We start from the raw sequence: 16,183 nt of genomic DNA on the forward strand, positions 1-16,183 counted from the left end.
TTTGAATATCAAAAATAGGGTTAAATGACAAGGACAAGACTGGCACTGACAATTTATTAGTTAATCACTAATTCGATGAGGGCAACACCATCGTTACGTTGCGTGCAGAACTTTAACTCTAACGTTCATCTTCTTCGATACGTTAGTTCTTTACGTATAGGGAGATACGTTAGGTAGTTACAAAAACTCGCTATTATTATTATTATAAAAAGGTCTGTATTTACTTTAAGATTTAATCACAGAAAAAGTTACCTAATTTCACCAAAATGCACTTTTACTTGTAAACCAGACCTCACTGGACCTTAGAATTTCTGGGAGAACTGGACTGCATCAATGGTCTGAAATGAGACCACAAACAAAGGTTGAAATGGCACTATGGCTTGGCTTCTTACAAAACAGGAATAGGTACAACTGGATACAATGGCAACATGTCAAAGCTCACTTTAACTGTAACTATTAATTGAACTGCTACTCATTTTCCCATAAAAAAAGGACGAAGGAATTACAAATTTTGAAGAAAAATTTGGACAAACGCTAAAGTCAACCGCTCATGACAACAACCTTAGCGAGAGTGATCTAATTATCTTTTCGGCAAAACCTTCTCAGCCTCTAAATGGATGTTTATTTCAAACGCAGTATCGAGCAGCTTTCGATTAAAGAAAAATATCAACGAATTACGCGTCCGTGGTATAAACAAACTCTAAAAATGTGTTTACATTAACTCGCGACGCAAAAAGGATTGAAAATACATTTTGGGTATTTTAACTGAAAAGTACGAAAGTAAAAAGAAATACACCGAAATTATTCTTCGATACTTTAGCAAATACGAGGGGATTTCAATATATATTTCAAAAAGTTTGCAAATGCTACAACCTAATTCGTTAAAAACTTGTAAAAACATTCAAAAATAGATCACTTCAAAATCACAAAAATAGATCTCACAGAGAAAGGCACTCTACCAAAACAGCTGTAGTGATAAAATATTATAATAAATTTTGTGGAAGTTTTAAAAACAAAGTTTTCAGTGTTTTATTGTTATAAAAAACAAAATGTCCTACCATCCTTAAAACCCGAGTTAACACTTTTTTTTTCAAAAAAGAACCATTTGAAAGATAGATAGAAAGAGTTCAAGTTTAGCCAAAAAAGAATTACAAAACTTTACAATTGAGCCGTCCACAATGCGGCAAAGATAAATGGTTTAAAAGCGAAGCGCTTTTACTATTTCAAAAACTGAATTCATAAATTCAAATTTATAAAAGTCGCAATATCTTCGGTTGTAATCAAAATTGTTAGTCAAAATTTTAAATTGTTTGAACAAATTACTTGGTTAAATAAATAGTTTAACAGACAAATTAACCAATTACATTTTTATAATCTATGATATATGCAAAGTGAGAACTCCAAATTAAAAAAAAAAACATAAATTTTCGTTTATTAGAAGAGGAGATCTTGCGACTATTTTAAATTTAGATTTACGAATTCAGTATTTTAAATAGTAAAATCGAGAAATAGAAAAGGGCTAACTCGGGTTCTAAGAATCGAAGAACATTGTATTTTGTTAAATTGTGCAAAAATGACAACATTTCCAATAAAAAAATTAACTTCCTATATATGTTGACGCGTTGTGAGTAATTTTACAATATTTAGTATAAATGTTTTAAACGTTAAATTATTTAATTTGATAAAATAAGCTTTTCTCTTCAATTTGATGCTTTTAGAATTCATTAGACCTAATTGATTACGCATAATAACGTTGTAGATAAAAGCTTTCTGGGATACTTACTTACTTACTTAGTCCTAAGCCTTTCTACCGTTAGGTGTAAGCCTGGTGGAGTTAAGTTTTGCACTGTTGTCTCCATGCTTTCCGGTCTTGTGTTAGATTTCGTGCACTTTCCCATGTCAATCCTTTCTTCTCAACTTCTTTTCTGATTTCGTCTACCCACCTAACTCTTGGTTTTCCTCGTTTGTTTTACCCTTGCACTCTCGTTTCAAACACTTGTTTTGTTAATCTTTCATTCGACATTCTACACACGTGCCCGAACCATCTTAGTTACCCCTCTACTATTTTTTCGTTTATTGGTTCTAGTTTTAGGTTTTGTCTGATTGTTTCGTTTCGTATTTTGTCTGTCCTCTTTCTGTTTGCTATTTTCCTCAAGAACCTCATTTCCATAGCATTGACTCGAGATTTTTGTCTCCCAGTCAATGTCCATGACTCGCTATTATACATGATTGTAGGTCCAAATACTGATTTAACGACTGTCGTTTTTACCTTCTCCGATATTTCTTTTTTCCCCAAAATGTTGTTTTCATAGTGTTAAAAAATAAGCTTCCTCTTGGTCCCATTCTCTCATTTATTTCCGTGTCTTGTTTACCGTTTGATTTAATTATTACTCCTAGGTATTTAAAATGTTCCACTTGTTCTAGTTGTTTTCCGTTTAATTGTGTTGCGTGTGTCTTTCTCTTATTTGAAATTATCATTGTTTTCTCTGTATTTATTTTCATATTTATGTTTGACAGTTCTTCTTCTAGGATTTCAAGCTTGTTCTGTAGGTCTTCTCTGTTTTCTGCTATCAAAACCATGCCTTCTGCAAATAGAAGCTCTGATAGTTGAGTCTGTTTAATTTGCCAGTATCCTAGTGTTAGTTTCTCATTCTTCTCTTGGCTTTCTTTATTGCTTCATCCAGTACCACTAAGAACAGCAGTGGGTTCAACACGCATCCCTGTTTGACGCCTTGAATTGTAGTAAATTCTTCGGATTCCTCGTTGTTGGTTCTCACCGTATTTGTATTATTATTGTACATATCCTTTATTACATCAATTGTTATCCTGTCAACTCCTCTTTCCTTTAATGTCCTCCATACGTCCTTTCTTTGTATTTTGTCAAACGCTTTTTTCAGGTCAATAAAGCATATATATATTTCTCTATTTTTATTTATTACTTTCTCACTTATTTGTCTTATTGTAAATATGTGGTGTTGCGTGCTTCTGTCCTTCCTGAATCCACATTGTGTATCTTCCATAGTTGGTTCTATTTGGGTTTTTATTCTTGTTTCTATTATTCTTGCGAATACCTTCCCAGGAATACTTGATATAGTAATACCTCGGTAATTATTACAGTTTCTCTTGTCGCCCTTTTTGTGTATTGGTAGTATAATGTCTTTCTTCCAGTCCTGTGGTATTTCTGCTCTCTTTATGATATCATTCATTAGTTCTTTCATGCTGTCCACTCCCCCTATTAACATTAATTTTATCATTTCCGGGGTGATATGATCCTTGCCTGGTGCTTTGCCTAATTTAACTCTTTCAATTGCCTTTTCTAGTTCCTCTGGTTTTATGGGTTCTACTTTTTGTTCTTCATTTATTTCTTGTATCTCCACTATGTTGTCTACGTCTGTATGAGTTAGCTCCATGAAATGTTCTCTCCATCTTTCCATTATGTGGTTTTCTTCTGTTATTACCTTTCCATTCTTGTCTTTTATATTTGGCATCATGTATTCTTTCTTTTGTCTGAGCTGTTTTAATGCGCCATAGAAGAGTTTTTGATTTTCTCTAGAATTATTTGTCATTTTTAGTCCAAACTTTTCCCATGACCTTTCTTTTTCTGCTTTCACAGCTATTTTAACCTCTTTTCTTTTTTCTTTATATGCCTCATAATCTTCAGGGCGCTTTGTACCTATATATCTCTTCCATTTTTCTTTTTTATTCTTTACTTTCCTTCGTATTTCGTCCGTCCACCATTCAGTTCTCCTCATGCTATTATTTGCTATTTTTGTCTTCCCACAAGTTTCCTCAGCAGCTATGATTAAGTTGGTCTTGAGATTTTCCCACTTTTCTTCTATACTTGCAGTTTTTGACATACCTTTCACAATATTGTCTAATTTTTCTTGGAATACCTTCTTATCTTTCTTCTTTTAATTTGTAGCTTTTTACTTTTTCATTTACTACCTTTCTCCTCTTTTCTCCCTTTTCTTTTGCTGTTCTCATTCTCATTATTACTAGATGATGATCACTGCCAATCTCTGAGCCTCTTTTCACTTTCGTGTCTTGTACTCTTTTCCATTTGTTGCTACTTACCAAAAAGTAATCTATGATTGATTTTTCATTTCTGCTTTCTTGTACTCTCGTGTATTTGTGTACTTTTTTATGTTTAAATTTTGTATTTGTTATAACAAGTTTATTCTCCATACATATTTCCATTATTCTTTCACCATTTTTGTTTAGTATTTCTTCTCCTTCTTTTCTCATGCATTCCTCAATTCCATTGTTATTATTTCCGACTCTACCGTTTAGATCTTCCATTACAATTATATTTTCTTCCCCATTGTCAATTTGCATTTGGAGCTCCTCGATAAATTTATCCTTCTCTTCCTTTTTTGCATCTTCATTTACTCCGTAGACTGTTATTATTTTCCATATTTCCTCGTCTATCAGTTTCATTTTCATCGATAATATTCTCTGGTTAACATATGTTTCTTCTATAACGTATTGTAGTCTATTCAGTGCAATTATTATCCCTACGCCTTCTTTTGCTCTCTCCTTTGCATCAGCTCCTACCCAAAATAACCAATATCCTTTGTGTATCTTCTTAAAACCCCTTCCTTTCATTTTCGTTTCCGTTATTCCTAATATTTCTATTTTTTGTCTGATCATTTCTTCTACAAGTTCTATCTCTTTTCCATTGATGCTTCTTACGTTCCATGTTTTCATTTTTATCTCTATATCTTTCATCTTCTTCCTATTTTCATCCTTGTTTACCTTTGCATCGTGTTTTTTCCTATCGTTATTCCTATTCATCGCCCTGGTCACATTGTCAGATCCTTTCCGTTGCTTTGGTCGTTATCAATATTCCTCTTTCTGGGATAAATAATTTTATATTTTGCAATAACTGTTAAGTGAAACTTCTTGAAATTTTTATAGCTGAATACATGTGATGTTATCCCTAGTATAACGCGGAATTAAAACTTTTTGTGCATTTTTAGAAAAGCTAATATTTTTCAAAAAATCTACTTTTGAAGATATTAATTAAAAAAAAATTAACAAAAAGAACTAAAGCTCTTATTTTAAAGGATTTTCTATGCCTTTTCAGTAAAATTGTGTCACTTTTCCATATAATTTACCGATCTTCACCTTATGTATATAAAATCAATACATTGTTTATATATTATTTATAAGTAAAAATAACGTTTAATCTTTTGCATATTTTGTTTATTGTTATCACCAAATTTATCAAAAGCAGTTATTAGATACCTGAATCAAAGAGTGTCACGAAAAAGGCTTTTTATTTGCTAATTTCTCTTATCTATAACAAATAGAGAGTTTGTTTTATAATTTTTATAATTTCAAAAAAAAACTACAAATGAGCTGAATTGGAATAATATACACAACATATATTAAACAATTACCAAAACAAAAAATCTTTTATTTGGGGTCAAACAATTCATATTAGACCAAACTTTTTTACAGTTTCAAAGGTTCATAGTATACCAAGATTACTTTTTCAGGAATCAAGCTGAAATGGCTCACACTTGTCGTGGTAGTATATCCCTTCATGGTGCCTTGATATACACAGTTGATGCTTGTACTTTTGTTATTTCAAACGGAGGAACTCAAACATTTCACATAAAGGCTGCTTCAGAGGTAGAAAGACAACAGTGGGTGACTGCATTGGAATTAGCTAAAGCCAAAGCTATGTAAGTAATGCTTTTATCTTGTTTTTATCTAATATTGTTAATAATGTTTTATATTGATGTAAATTTCTTGAGATAGGATTCCCAATTATAAAATTATTATAAATTTATCATTAGCCTCCTTTGCTGGGCAATTTCGCGTAAAAAAAAACGTTCCAAACCTACTTTTAATTGACTAAATTGTATATAGTTTCTTTATATGTAGTATTTATTTAATTATTTTCTAAAAGTAATATCACTTTTAAAACTCAATGGTTGCGACTGTTAGAATACAAGCCCATGGGAGATTTTTATTGTGTCATTTGACCGAGCATGAATCACATATTAAACAATACTACAATATGTACTAACATCTTTAGAAATTATGGCGATTCCTATCGGTACAGGTGAGTCACAGGTAAGATAAACTTACCACTCGAAGTTGGGGGGGGGGGGGACTTTTTGGCCAAACGTATTTTTACGGCATTTATAATTTAGGTAGATAATACAAAAATAATGTCCTGCGACCTAATGCAATTTGACACAGTACAGCATTCATACAGAAAGGGGCTAGGGCTGAAGTAGTATCGGAATGTCTTACAGATATAGAATGTTCGTAAATACGTTTATGGATTCGTCGGTTTGTCTGTCCTATGTATGTACGTGGGCAACTGGAACAAGGTATCTCGTAGACACCATAGTCTCCATTGGAGATTTGTTCTTTTACGGATCTGACGAGGTTGGGCAATTTTGTCTCCTCGGGGGAACAAATAAGGGTCTAACCACCTTCTGTTATCTCCGGGTGCTCTGTAGAGGGCGTCGAATATCCCAGTCGGGAGCTCCTCTACCCAAGTCCATTTACTGGGTATGGACTTGTAAATATTTATCTTCTGATGGCTTGTCTTGAAAAAGACAAGATATTTCTTCATCATCCAGCCCCGTTTTCACATCCATTGTTGGATATAGATATTTCTTACATGACAAAAATATAGGTCGAAATAAAACATCAGATTGTAGTTGAATAATATCTCAGCCACAGAGTATGGAAATTAAATGCAGGAAGCAAAGCCCCAAGAGCACTAAGCTCTCGGAGAGCCCGTGAGGGACTGACTTGGCTGACCGATTCATTGTAGCGTTGGTTTTTTGTGGATTGTGTGTATATCTTGTGTATTGGATGTATCAGCTGTCCTGTTTTAGGCTTGTGCCTCTTCAGGACGTGTCTCCTTTGTGATGGGTGTGGCACTGGGATTTTTGATGTGTCCACTGGTGTTGCGGTGTTTGTTGGTGGTTGTTGCTGCTCTAACTAGTCCTGGACAATCGGGGGCGAAAGGGATACAAGTGAACGGTTCCTTTCAGAATTTATTTGGTCTAAAACAAAATTAGTAAATATATGAAAATTATATGTTTATTAATTAACAAAATCTATTGAATTATTGAATGAATGTCGCGACGCGTGAGGGCAGCTGTACTGGTACCTCAAAAATCGACGGGGTATCATTGTGCAATGGGATCGGAAAACCACAGAAAACCGATTCCCCCCCCCCCCCCCCCCGTCGGTGTCAGTTCGAAGTGAACATTTAGTATTATAATAAGCGACGGTAATAGAGGGGAGTTGCCTCCTGGAATGTCAATGTATTCATCAGGGAGTTCGTTGCTAGCGAGTTCCAGCAGAATAGCGGGTAGGAATGGGAGTTTGGGTTTAGGTCGTCTTCTGAATACATGACTTGGCTGACCTGAAAATCGCCAATATTTATATGTGCCGTTCTAGCGATAAATAGGGATTTCCTGGTCAAGAGCCAATGGAAAAATTCGAGGCGGGGCGATGCGCATCGAAATGCGCACTAGTCCACAGACTATGACATTCGATGACAATTTGGAGTGAGTAGTGAGGATGGTCAGTGACACCTTTAATAAAAGGTAGAAATAATTTGGGATGATCCGGCGGCAAGGTTTCTTTTTTGGATGAACTGGGGGTAAAATTACATATTTAACTAAAAAAAAAATCGAAACACACTAGATCGCTCCCGATGTCAAAAAACCATTTTATATATTAGTTCGAAGACCGAAGACCGTATACTAGTTCGCTCCCATGGTTAAACGGATTAAGTATTTATCTACTAAGTTCTGGGAAAATTAATATCGGCATAATTGGTACTGTGACTTTTGTATTTTATATAGAAATTATATAAAATATTTGTTGTTACATATTTCAGTGGAATTAGATTATATTCACTTCATTTTTGTCCCTATTGTGAAAAATGTGATTGATTTAGAAATTTTATTAGCAATTTTGATACCGTTTAGGAATTTTTTAGCTATTGTGATATTAATTCTGTTTTTAAATTGTTAATTCGGAAATATATGAGACAAAGCAATACAAGGGTAAAAACATCCGGGATATCATCTACCTTTACAAAACTAAACAAATATAAATAAAAACAAGGCATTTATTTTTACATATGAAAAAATCAAATCTACTAATTTTATTTTGCTTTAATTACGATATTTTGTGATCAACAATTTTTTGACGCTCTTGAAGTACTTTTTAGTACACTTTTTTGGTTTCACAGAACTTCGTATTGTTATATAAATGTCAATTTGAATAACTTTTAAAACTTCTAAAAATTGAAATAAAAATAACGAATTAAATTTAAAATGGAAACTCTCACAGGCGTTGTTTGTACGTTCAAGTGTTGAACTGTTTTCCGCCCACATCTCAGGAGGGAAGTCTCCTTCTTTAGAAATATAGTTGTCCGCCAAGTAGTCAACAAATTGTTGTTCGGCTTGGTGTTGTGCTGGTAATATCTCACTAAAGTCTAAAGCAAAACACTCACCTACGTCTAATGGATCTAGGAAAGGTAGATCAAACATATATCTAAGGTATTGCCGAATGTTATTGTACTTTGAATAATCTGAGATGAAATCTACATCCTTTTATTTTCGCAGATGGAAACAGCTGCATGGTTATCACTACATTCAACTACTTACACTGTTATAAATATTTAGAGTTTTAACAAATGCTTTGCAACTTCTTTCTACACACTGCCAACGTTTGATATTATTAGCAAGCATTTTATGGAAGTTATACTTGTAATTGTCTATAACTAGCATAGACTTGCCCTTTTAACTTAATATTTCACTTATTTCAAAATTTTTCCATGATGGACTAAAGATATCCAAACTGGATGGACTAAAAATGTATCGAAGTACCTGCTTTATAAAGACAACATTTTCTAATTATGCTGACTCTGGCTATTCATTATTATTCAGTGTATACCTACTAAAGGTATTTTTAAACTATCTTTTCTAGGGTATATATGGCCGGAGCGGTTTTACCTGTGACCCTTTTCTGTAGAGTATTAAAATCTGACCTCCGGAGCGAACTAGTATATGAGCAAAAAAATTGAAACAGGCATAAAAAAGAGAAAAATCAAATAATGGGGAAACGACCAGAGAGAGAGAGAGAGAGAGAGAGAGAGAGAGACAGAGAGAGCATCTACATTACAGAACGAAGTATAACCGGAAGGCATGCCTATGAGTTAATAAATACGTGATTAAAGCAAACTTTCAGTTTATTAATCATTTATAATTAAGCCAATACTGTTTACATTTATCGCTATTTTATCAAGATTTATATTTGAAATAATACTGAAAAATAATAAAGTACTAATTAGTTAAATCGATGTCTTTATCTTAAACAGAATTATCAGTACTATTTTTAGAATATAAATAAATATTTCTCAATATTAACCATAACTATTAATCCAGTCGTCGGAGATTTGACGTAGTATGGTTCGATTTCATTCGATTCTGTTCGATCCGATTCCATTCGATTCAATTCGATTTTGATTCCAGTCAATTCCATTGAATTCGATTCGCTTAGTTTCCATTCCCGTGTCCGGTCTCAGCTTTCGTGGAGGAGGAGCTCTGAACTGAGTAGGGGGCTCTTGTGTACTTCTCGGAAGACAGACTGGGCGGGGGATGTCCTCAACCTCGACACGGCTCGTCCCATATGGCTGATAGGGAAAGTTCCTGCAGATATGCAGGACAGGTACGAATAAGGCATTGTCAAATAAGTACCCGCGGATGAACTGAGGATATGACATTAGGCAGCAGTAATGTCATTACTGGATTAAGGCTGTGGGAAGTAAAAATCCTGTCGGCTTAATTCCAGATACTCACAGGCGTCACTCACATTATGAGTTAAGCGGCTGTGATACTGCGATGGGGAAGGCAACGGGAAACCACCCCAATATGGTCCCTAGTAAAGTTATCATGGAATCAATGAGTGTAACGAATATTACTGATCATGGGCTGCGGAACTCAAGATCCGGCAGGGGAAGGAATACACAATGGACCACAGGGCTTCCCAGGTCGCTAGCCAGCGAAATCCCTGTGAGCAAAACATCACTAGACATACGATGAAAATGAAGAATCCATATAAAGTGGCCACATGGAATGTAACAACTTTATATGAAGCTGGTAAGCTGAGAAATCTACTCTCTGAAATGGACAGACTAAACATTACTATCATGGGAGCGAGTGAAACAAGATGGCCAAACAAAGGGAATTTCATTGCAAATGGTTACGCCGTTTATTTTTCTGGAAATCAAAACCATATGCATCGAAATGGAGTAGCAATAATTATCAAACAACATATTAATAAGTATGTCAATAACTTCATCCCAATATCAGACAGAGTAATTTTAGTACAGCTGAATGCTTAACCTGTAAATATAAATATCATCCAAGTTTATGCTCCCACTGCTGACGCAGATGAACAGAATATTGAAGAATTCTACCATCACATAGAAGAAGTGCTAAAAATAACAAAGAAACACGAAGCAATAATAATTATGGGTGACTTTAACGCTAAAGTTGGACAGAAGATTACGCAGGGCATCACCGGAAAGTTTGGCTTGGGAGAGAGAAATCAAAGAGGTGAACGTCTAATAGAATTCTGCCAAGAAAATGACTTCGCCATTACAAATACCTGGTTTCAACTTCCAGAAAGGCGTCTTTACACGTGGAAATCCCCTCAAGATGGACATCAAGGCAGAATAGTACGGAACCAAATAGACTACATCCCAATAAACCACCGATTTCGAAACAATATTAAAGATGTAAAAACTTACCCCGGCGCTGACATAACTCAAATCACAATTTACTCTGCTCCAAAATACAAATTAAATTAAAGAAATTAACAAAGCCAACTAAGCCTTGTAAGATATATCTCGACCCCCTGAAAAACCCTCAAACGCGCGAACACATATCACAGCAGATAAATAGTAAAGTACACAGAATATCAAATATACCAAACGAAAACAGAACCATTAACGAATGCTGGTATGATATTCAAAACTCGATTTTAGAGAACGCACAAGAGTCTTTGAAAACACCTACCATGTTGACAAAAAATGAGTGGATGACACAAGAAATTCTAGACCTGATGGAAGTTCGACGACAACACAAAAATAGAAATATTATCGAATACCGTGAAATCAATAAACGCATAAAAAGAAAAATTAAGCAAGCCAAAGAATCCTGGCTTGAGAATTTGTGTAAAGAAATAGAAGACCTCCAAAAAAAGCATGACAGTTTCAACCTCCACAAGAAACTTAAATATACTGCCGGAATTAGAAAACAGAAAAACCCTTGTTTGGGTTTCGGACACTTCCAATGAAGATGTTCTTCAAATGATCAATTCAGAACGTCTGCTCAGAAACACCATAAAGAGGAGAAAAACAGAATACTTCGGCCATATAATTAGAGGACCTAAATACCATCTACTTCGCCTTATAATACAAGGAAAAGTGGAAGGAAAGAGATGGGTTGGTCGAAAGAAACTTTCATGGCTGCGTAATATTAGACAATGGTGTGGTTCCTTCTTCTTAACATGCCATACACCAAAGTGCGTAGGCGACTATCTCATTACTAGAATTCTGTTCTTGGCGGCGTGACACACCTCGCCTGTATTGTGTATTCCTGCCCATTCTTTAATATTCCTTAACCAGGATAATTGTTTGCGGCCGGCTCCTCTCCTACCTTAGATCTTCCCTTGTAGGATTAACTGTGGTATTTCATATTTTGCTCCTCTCAATATGTGCCCAAGGTAACCAATCTTGCGTTTTTTAATTAATTCAAAGAGTTCTCTTTCCACGCCGGCTCTCTTAAGGACGTCATCGTTTCGAACTCTATCCACCCAAGGTATGCGCATCATTCTTCTCAATGACCACATTTCAAATGCTTCAAGTTTGTTGGTGTGGTTCCACAGTAGAAGAATTATTTCACGCAGCAGCCGACAGAGAAAGGTTTCAGGAAATTGTAAACACGATGACGGCCAACGTCTGAATACGGACACGGCACCCAAAGAAGAAGAAGAAGTTTCCATTCGATTCGATTATATTCCGTTCGATTCGATTCATTTTATTTTATTCTATTTTAATTTATTTTATTTTATTAAGAAATATGCATGAGACTGCGTTTACTTACTCCACGTAGTCTGTGGTGGCACGATCTATCGTTTCATTACTTCATCGCGTTTCTTTTGTTTTTACTTTTTGACACCTCTTCACGATCCATTTCACCGATCAATGCATTCCTTCCGTAGCCCGCGATAAGAAAGCTATGCTAATAAAAAAGTCCACCAAATTTCATTAAAATCGATTTAATAAATTTTGCCTAATAATTTTGCACTCTATTTTTTTTTTAATTGAAATTGTTTAAAATCTTGCACAATAAAATCTTAGACCTTATAAATGAAGTTTGCCTCATTTTTTTACATATAAAAAAGCACTCCACCTATCAATATACTTTATAGAATTGAAATCGGATTATTTGGACGGTCTCAGAAATGTTTTCAAATTATAAACAATCAGAAAACGGCGTTGGAAAAGACTCGGCAAGGCGCTTCTTTTGAAAGAAAAAAAGTAAAATTACCGGCAGTGGTTCCTGAGATACGGCCGGTCAAAGTTGACTGATAGGCTGCTAATCTTTGAAACATTACCTTTTTTCTTTCGGAGCTCTTTCCCGTTAAAAATTTTCATATCTTCAAGATATTCATAATATATATTAATAATAACAAAAACGATCGGTATTGCACGTGGAAAATATCAAAACAACTAGGTTAAAGAAAATTTAACTTCGAAGTTTAAAATCGGTATTCTTCATTTTTTTTTAATCCAACGTAACTTGAATAATTTAATAACTAATTAACTAAATAACGCATTCTAACTGCTCTGAGGGTTTCCCAAAATGAGTGGCCCGCTGAATTCTGAATTTGATCGCACCACCTGGTTTATGATAAATTAATTAATTTTTAATGTTATACTCCATTCGCTTAGCTCGGACATATTTTGACAGTTTCATTGTCGGAAACCTACAACACAACAATTAATATTTCAAGTATCCTACTATTGCAGACTTCCTTCTTTAAAAAAAGAAGAATTATTCTAAATAGTGGCAGTGTATACTAAATTCATCAAATTTTGGATAGTATATATTTAAAAGATAGAAAAAATGAAACTGAAATAATAGGAAAAATTGGAGAAGACCAAGCAGGGTTCACAGTAGGAAAATCATGCCTAGATCATACGTACACATTAGAACAACTGATAGAGAAGAAAATGGCAAAAGGTAGACCGGTCCATCTGGCCTTTGTTGATCTAAAGAAAGCATATGACTCAATACCTAGAGTCAAATTATGGGAAGCAATGAATGATCTCGGAATCCGACAAACACTAATAAAAGCAGTTAAAGCACTATACAAAGAAAACAAAGTAGCTATTAAATGTGGAAATAAAGCCTACAATCCATTTAAGACGACAAAAGGACTTCTACAAGGCTGTGCTACGTCCCCTACTCTGTTTAAAATATTCTTGGAAAAGACACTCAAACCATGGAGGAGAAAGTGCAAAGGAATGGGCATACCAGTAAGAGACGAATACCTATACACCTTAAGTTTTGCCGACGATCAAGTATTCATCGCACAAGATGAAGAAGATCTCAGCTTTATGCTCAGAAAACTAGAAGAAGAATATAAAAACAACGGAATGGAAATAAACTTAGAGAAAACCGAATACCTAACAACAGAAAACAAGGATATGAGAAACCTAGAGATAGACGAGGGAAGACAAATAAATGGAACAGATAAATTCAAGTATTTAGGAACCATAATATCGAACCAGGGAACAACAGAAGAAGATATAAACAACAGACTGAGACAAACAAGAAACTGTATAAGACAACTAAACTCAGTGTTGTGGGATAAGAACATTACGATAAAGACAAAAAAGAGAATATATAATACCCTGACAAGAAGTATCCTGACATATGGGTCCGAAAACTGGACAATAAACAAGAGAAATAGAGGTAGAATAAGAGCAGTAGAAATGGAGTTCCTGAGGAGAAGCTGTAGACTTACAAAAAGAGACAGAATTGAAAACGCAGAGATTAAGCGGAGAATGGGAGTGCAATCAGACATAATCGACTATATAGAGGAGAAGAGACTATCCTGGTACGGCCACGTCAGAAGAGCGGACAGAGGACGCTGGATAAACAAAATCACAGAATGGAGCCCGATTGGAAGAAGAAAGAGAGGAAGACCCCGAAGGTCATTCAGAGATGAAATCGACGAGGCTATGGAGAAAAGAACCCTGCGAGATGGAGACTGGAATGACAGGGAAAATTGGAGAAAACGGTTGAGTGAAGGAAGACAGTGAAAACTGTGGAAATCCTTAGTAGTAGTATATATTTAAAAGATATATTTTAGTTGTTATAATTTAACATAACTATTTATTATATATGGTGCAAATAAATAAATATTGATTGTCGGTAATTTGCAAAGTTCTATTTTATATAGGTACTATTTAGTTTGTTTACTATTAATATTGGCTATAAGGACGTGTGCTTGGTCGTATAGTAATTTCCAGCCACTTCGAGTCTGTCAAAAAGTAACTAACTTCGCAAAAAAATAATTACTAAATTCACTAGACAGTTCGGACTGGAGATAGCGAACCGAGTATAATAAAAACTATTTAATTAAACAATTATTTTTTTAATTAACCAATTCATGTCAATCTGTATGTATAATTCTCTATAATTCTGAGTGGCTATCTTTATAAGCTAGTAAAGATGTGAGTGCTCCAGTGTGGTATAGGGTTCGGATATTCCATGTTTCTAATCTCAATTACATTTTTCGTTTGCAGAGTCGTCGTCGTAAGTTCCGTCCATCTAATAGTTCCTGAGGTTCCATAACATATGACTTTTTACAGAAAGAGGTTGTTGGCCTTTAGCTCAAACTCTCAACCTGGAGAACCAGAGACTCTTTTGTTAGGGTTGCCATACCTTAGTCTGTTTTGGTTCGCGGGTGGTATTTTATTTCTTTCTTACCCGCTGGTACCAGGACCGGTTAAGGTATTCCCTGATTTACCACCTGGAGATGCATCCGATAGGAGACAAACAACTTCATACGGACTATATTTCCCATGCACCAGTTTTTAATTTTAATAATTTTGTACTTATTGGCCGTACCGAACAAGTAATCTTTCCTTCAATCTCCGCTGCAGGATGGTTAAATGCTATGTATTGTCCATATTGTTATACGGCATGGAAACATGGATGTTAAGAGTACCTTCCATTAATAAGTTGCCTTCGAAATGTGGACGTTGCGGAGAATGTTCCGCATACCATGGACAGATAGGATGAGAAACGAGGAAGTTTTAAGAAAGGCAAATACTGAGAGAGAATTACTCAATTTGATCAAGGTACGAAAAATTGGATACCTCGACCATATTCTGAGATAAAAAAATACGCAATCCCTCAACTAATCATCCAGGGAAAGATTGAAGGCAAGAGAGGAGTAGGTCACAAACAAATGTCGTGGCTACGAAACATAAAGAACTGGACAGGCATAAATAACACTGGCGTTCTTTTGCATGCCGCAAAAGACAGACGTCTGGCCTTAAGATAATTCGCCAACGCACTATAGGTGCACGGCACTATAAGAAGAAGAACTTGTTGGATTAATATCTACTAATTAATATTAACTAATTCAACGCATATAATAGTTTCAATAAATACCTTGTTTTGATAACGTCAGGTTTAGTTGTTTTTTATTCATACTTTCTGGTCGTTATAGAATGCAGTATATTTTGAAAATAAAACTATAAATAAGAGCTAAATAAATCGCTAGAATCATAGTAAGGAATTGACCAATGTTAAGTTGGCACGTTTAATTTAGGTTGTCATTCCAACTCTTAAAATATGTTATGTCAAATCGACATACAGTATCGTATATAATTTGCAATATTTTAGAGATTGTGGACACCTTCACAATATATCAAGACCATCACAAGCACCGTCACTCAAGAATATCTATGTAGCTTTTTTATGAATGTAATTTGTCCTTGTTTAAACTTAAAAACATACTTTTATTTGCATTGATATATTAGGATTTGTGTTTCGAGTTTCATGAAATTAAAAATAAAAACAATTTTGATGCAATGTTTGTTTTTGTT

At 34.7% G+C, this 16,183-nt stretch overlaps 1 protein-coding gene across 2 annotated transcripts in view; it reads left to right on the forward strand.

Moving 5' to 3' along the window:
* The window catches only part of Osbp (oxysterol binding protein), a 72,948-nt gene that overhangs the window by 26,250 nt on the left and 30,515 nt on the right, over window positions 1–16,183 (forward strand). For both annotated transcript variants that reach the window (XM_072536851.1, XM_072536852.1), the window contains one exon: window positions 5,502–5,690. In XM_072536851.1, the coding sequence (XP_072392952.1) occupies window positions 5,502–5,690 (189 nt within the window). The remainder of the gene's footprint in view (window positions 1–5,501; window positions 5,691–16,183) is intronic.

Source organism: Diabrotica undecimpunctata, chromosome 7, assembly GCF_040954645.1.
Source record: "Diabrotica undecimpunctata isolate CICGRU chromosome 7, icDiaUnde3, whole genome shotgun sequence".
Lineage (NCBI taxonomy): Eukaryota > Metazoa > Arthropoda > Insecta > Coleoptera > Chrysomelidae > Diabrotica > Diabrotica undecimpunctata.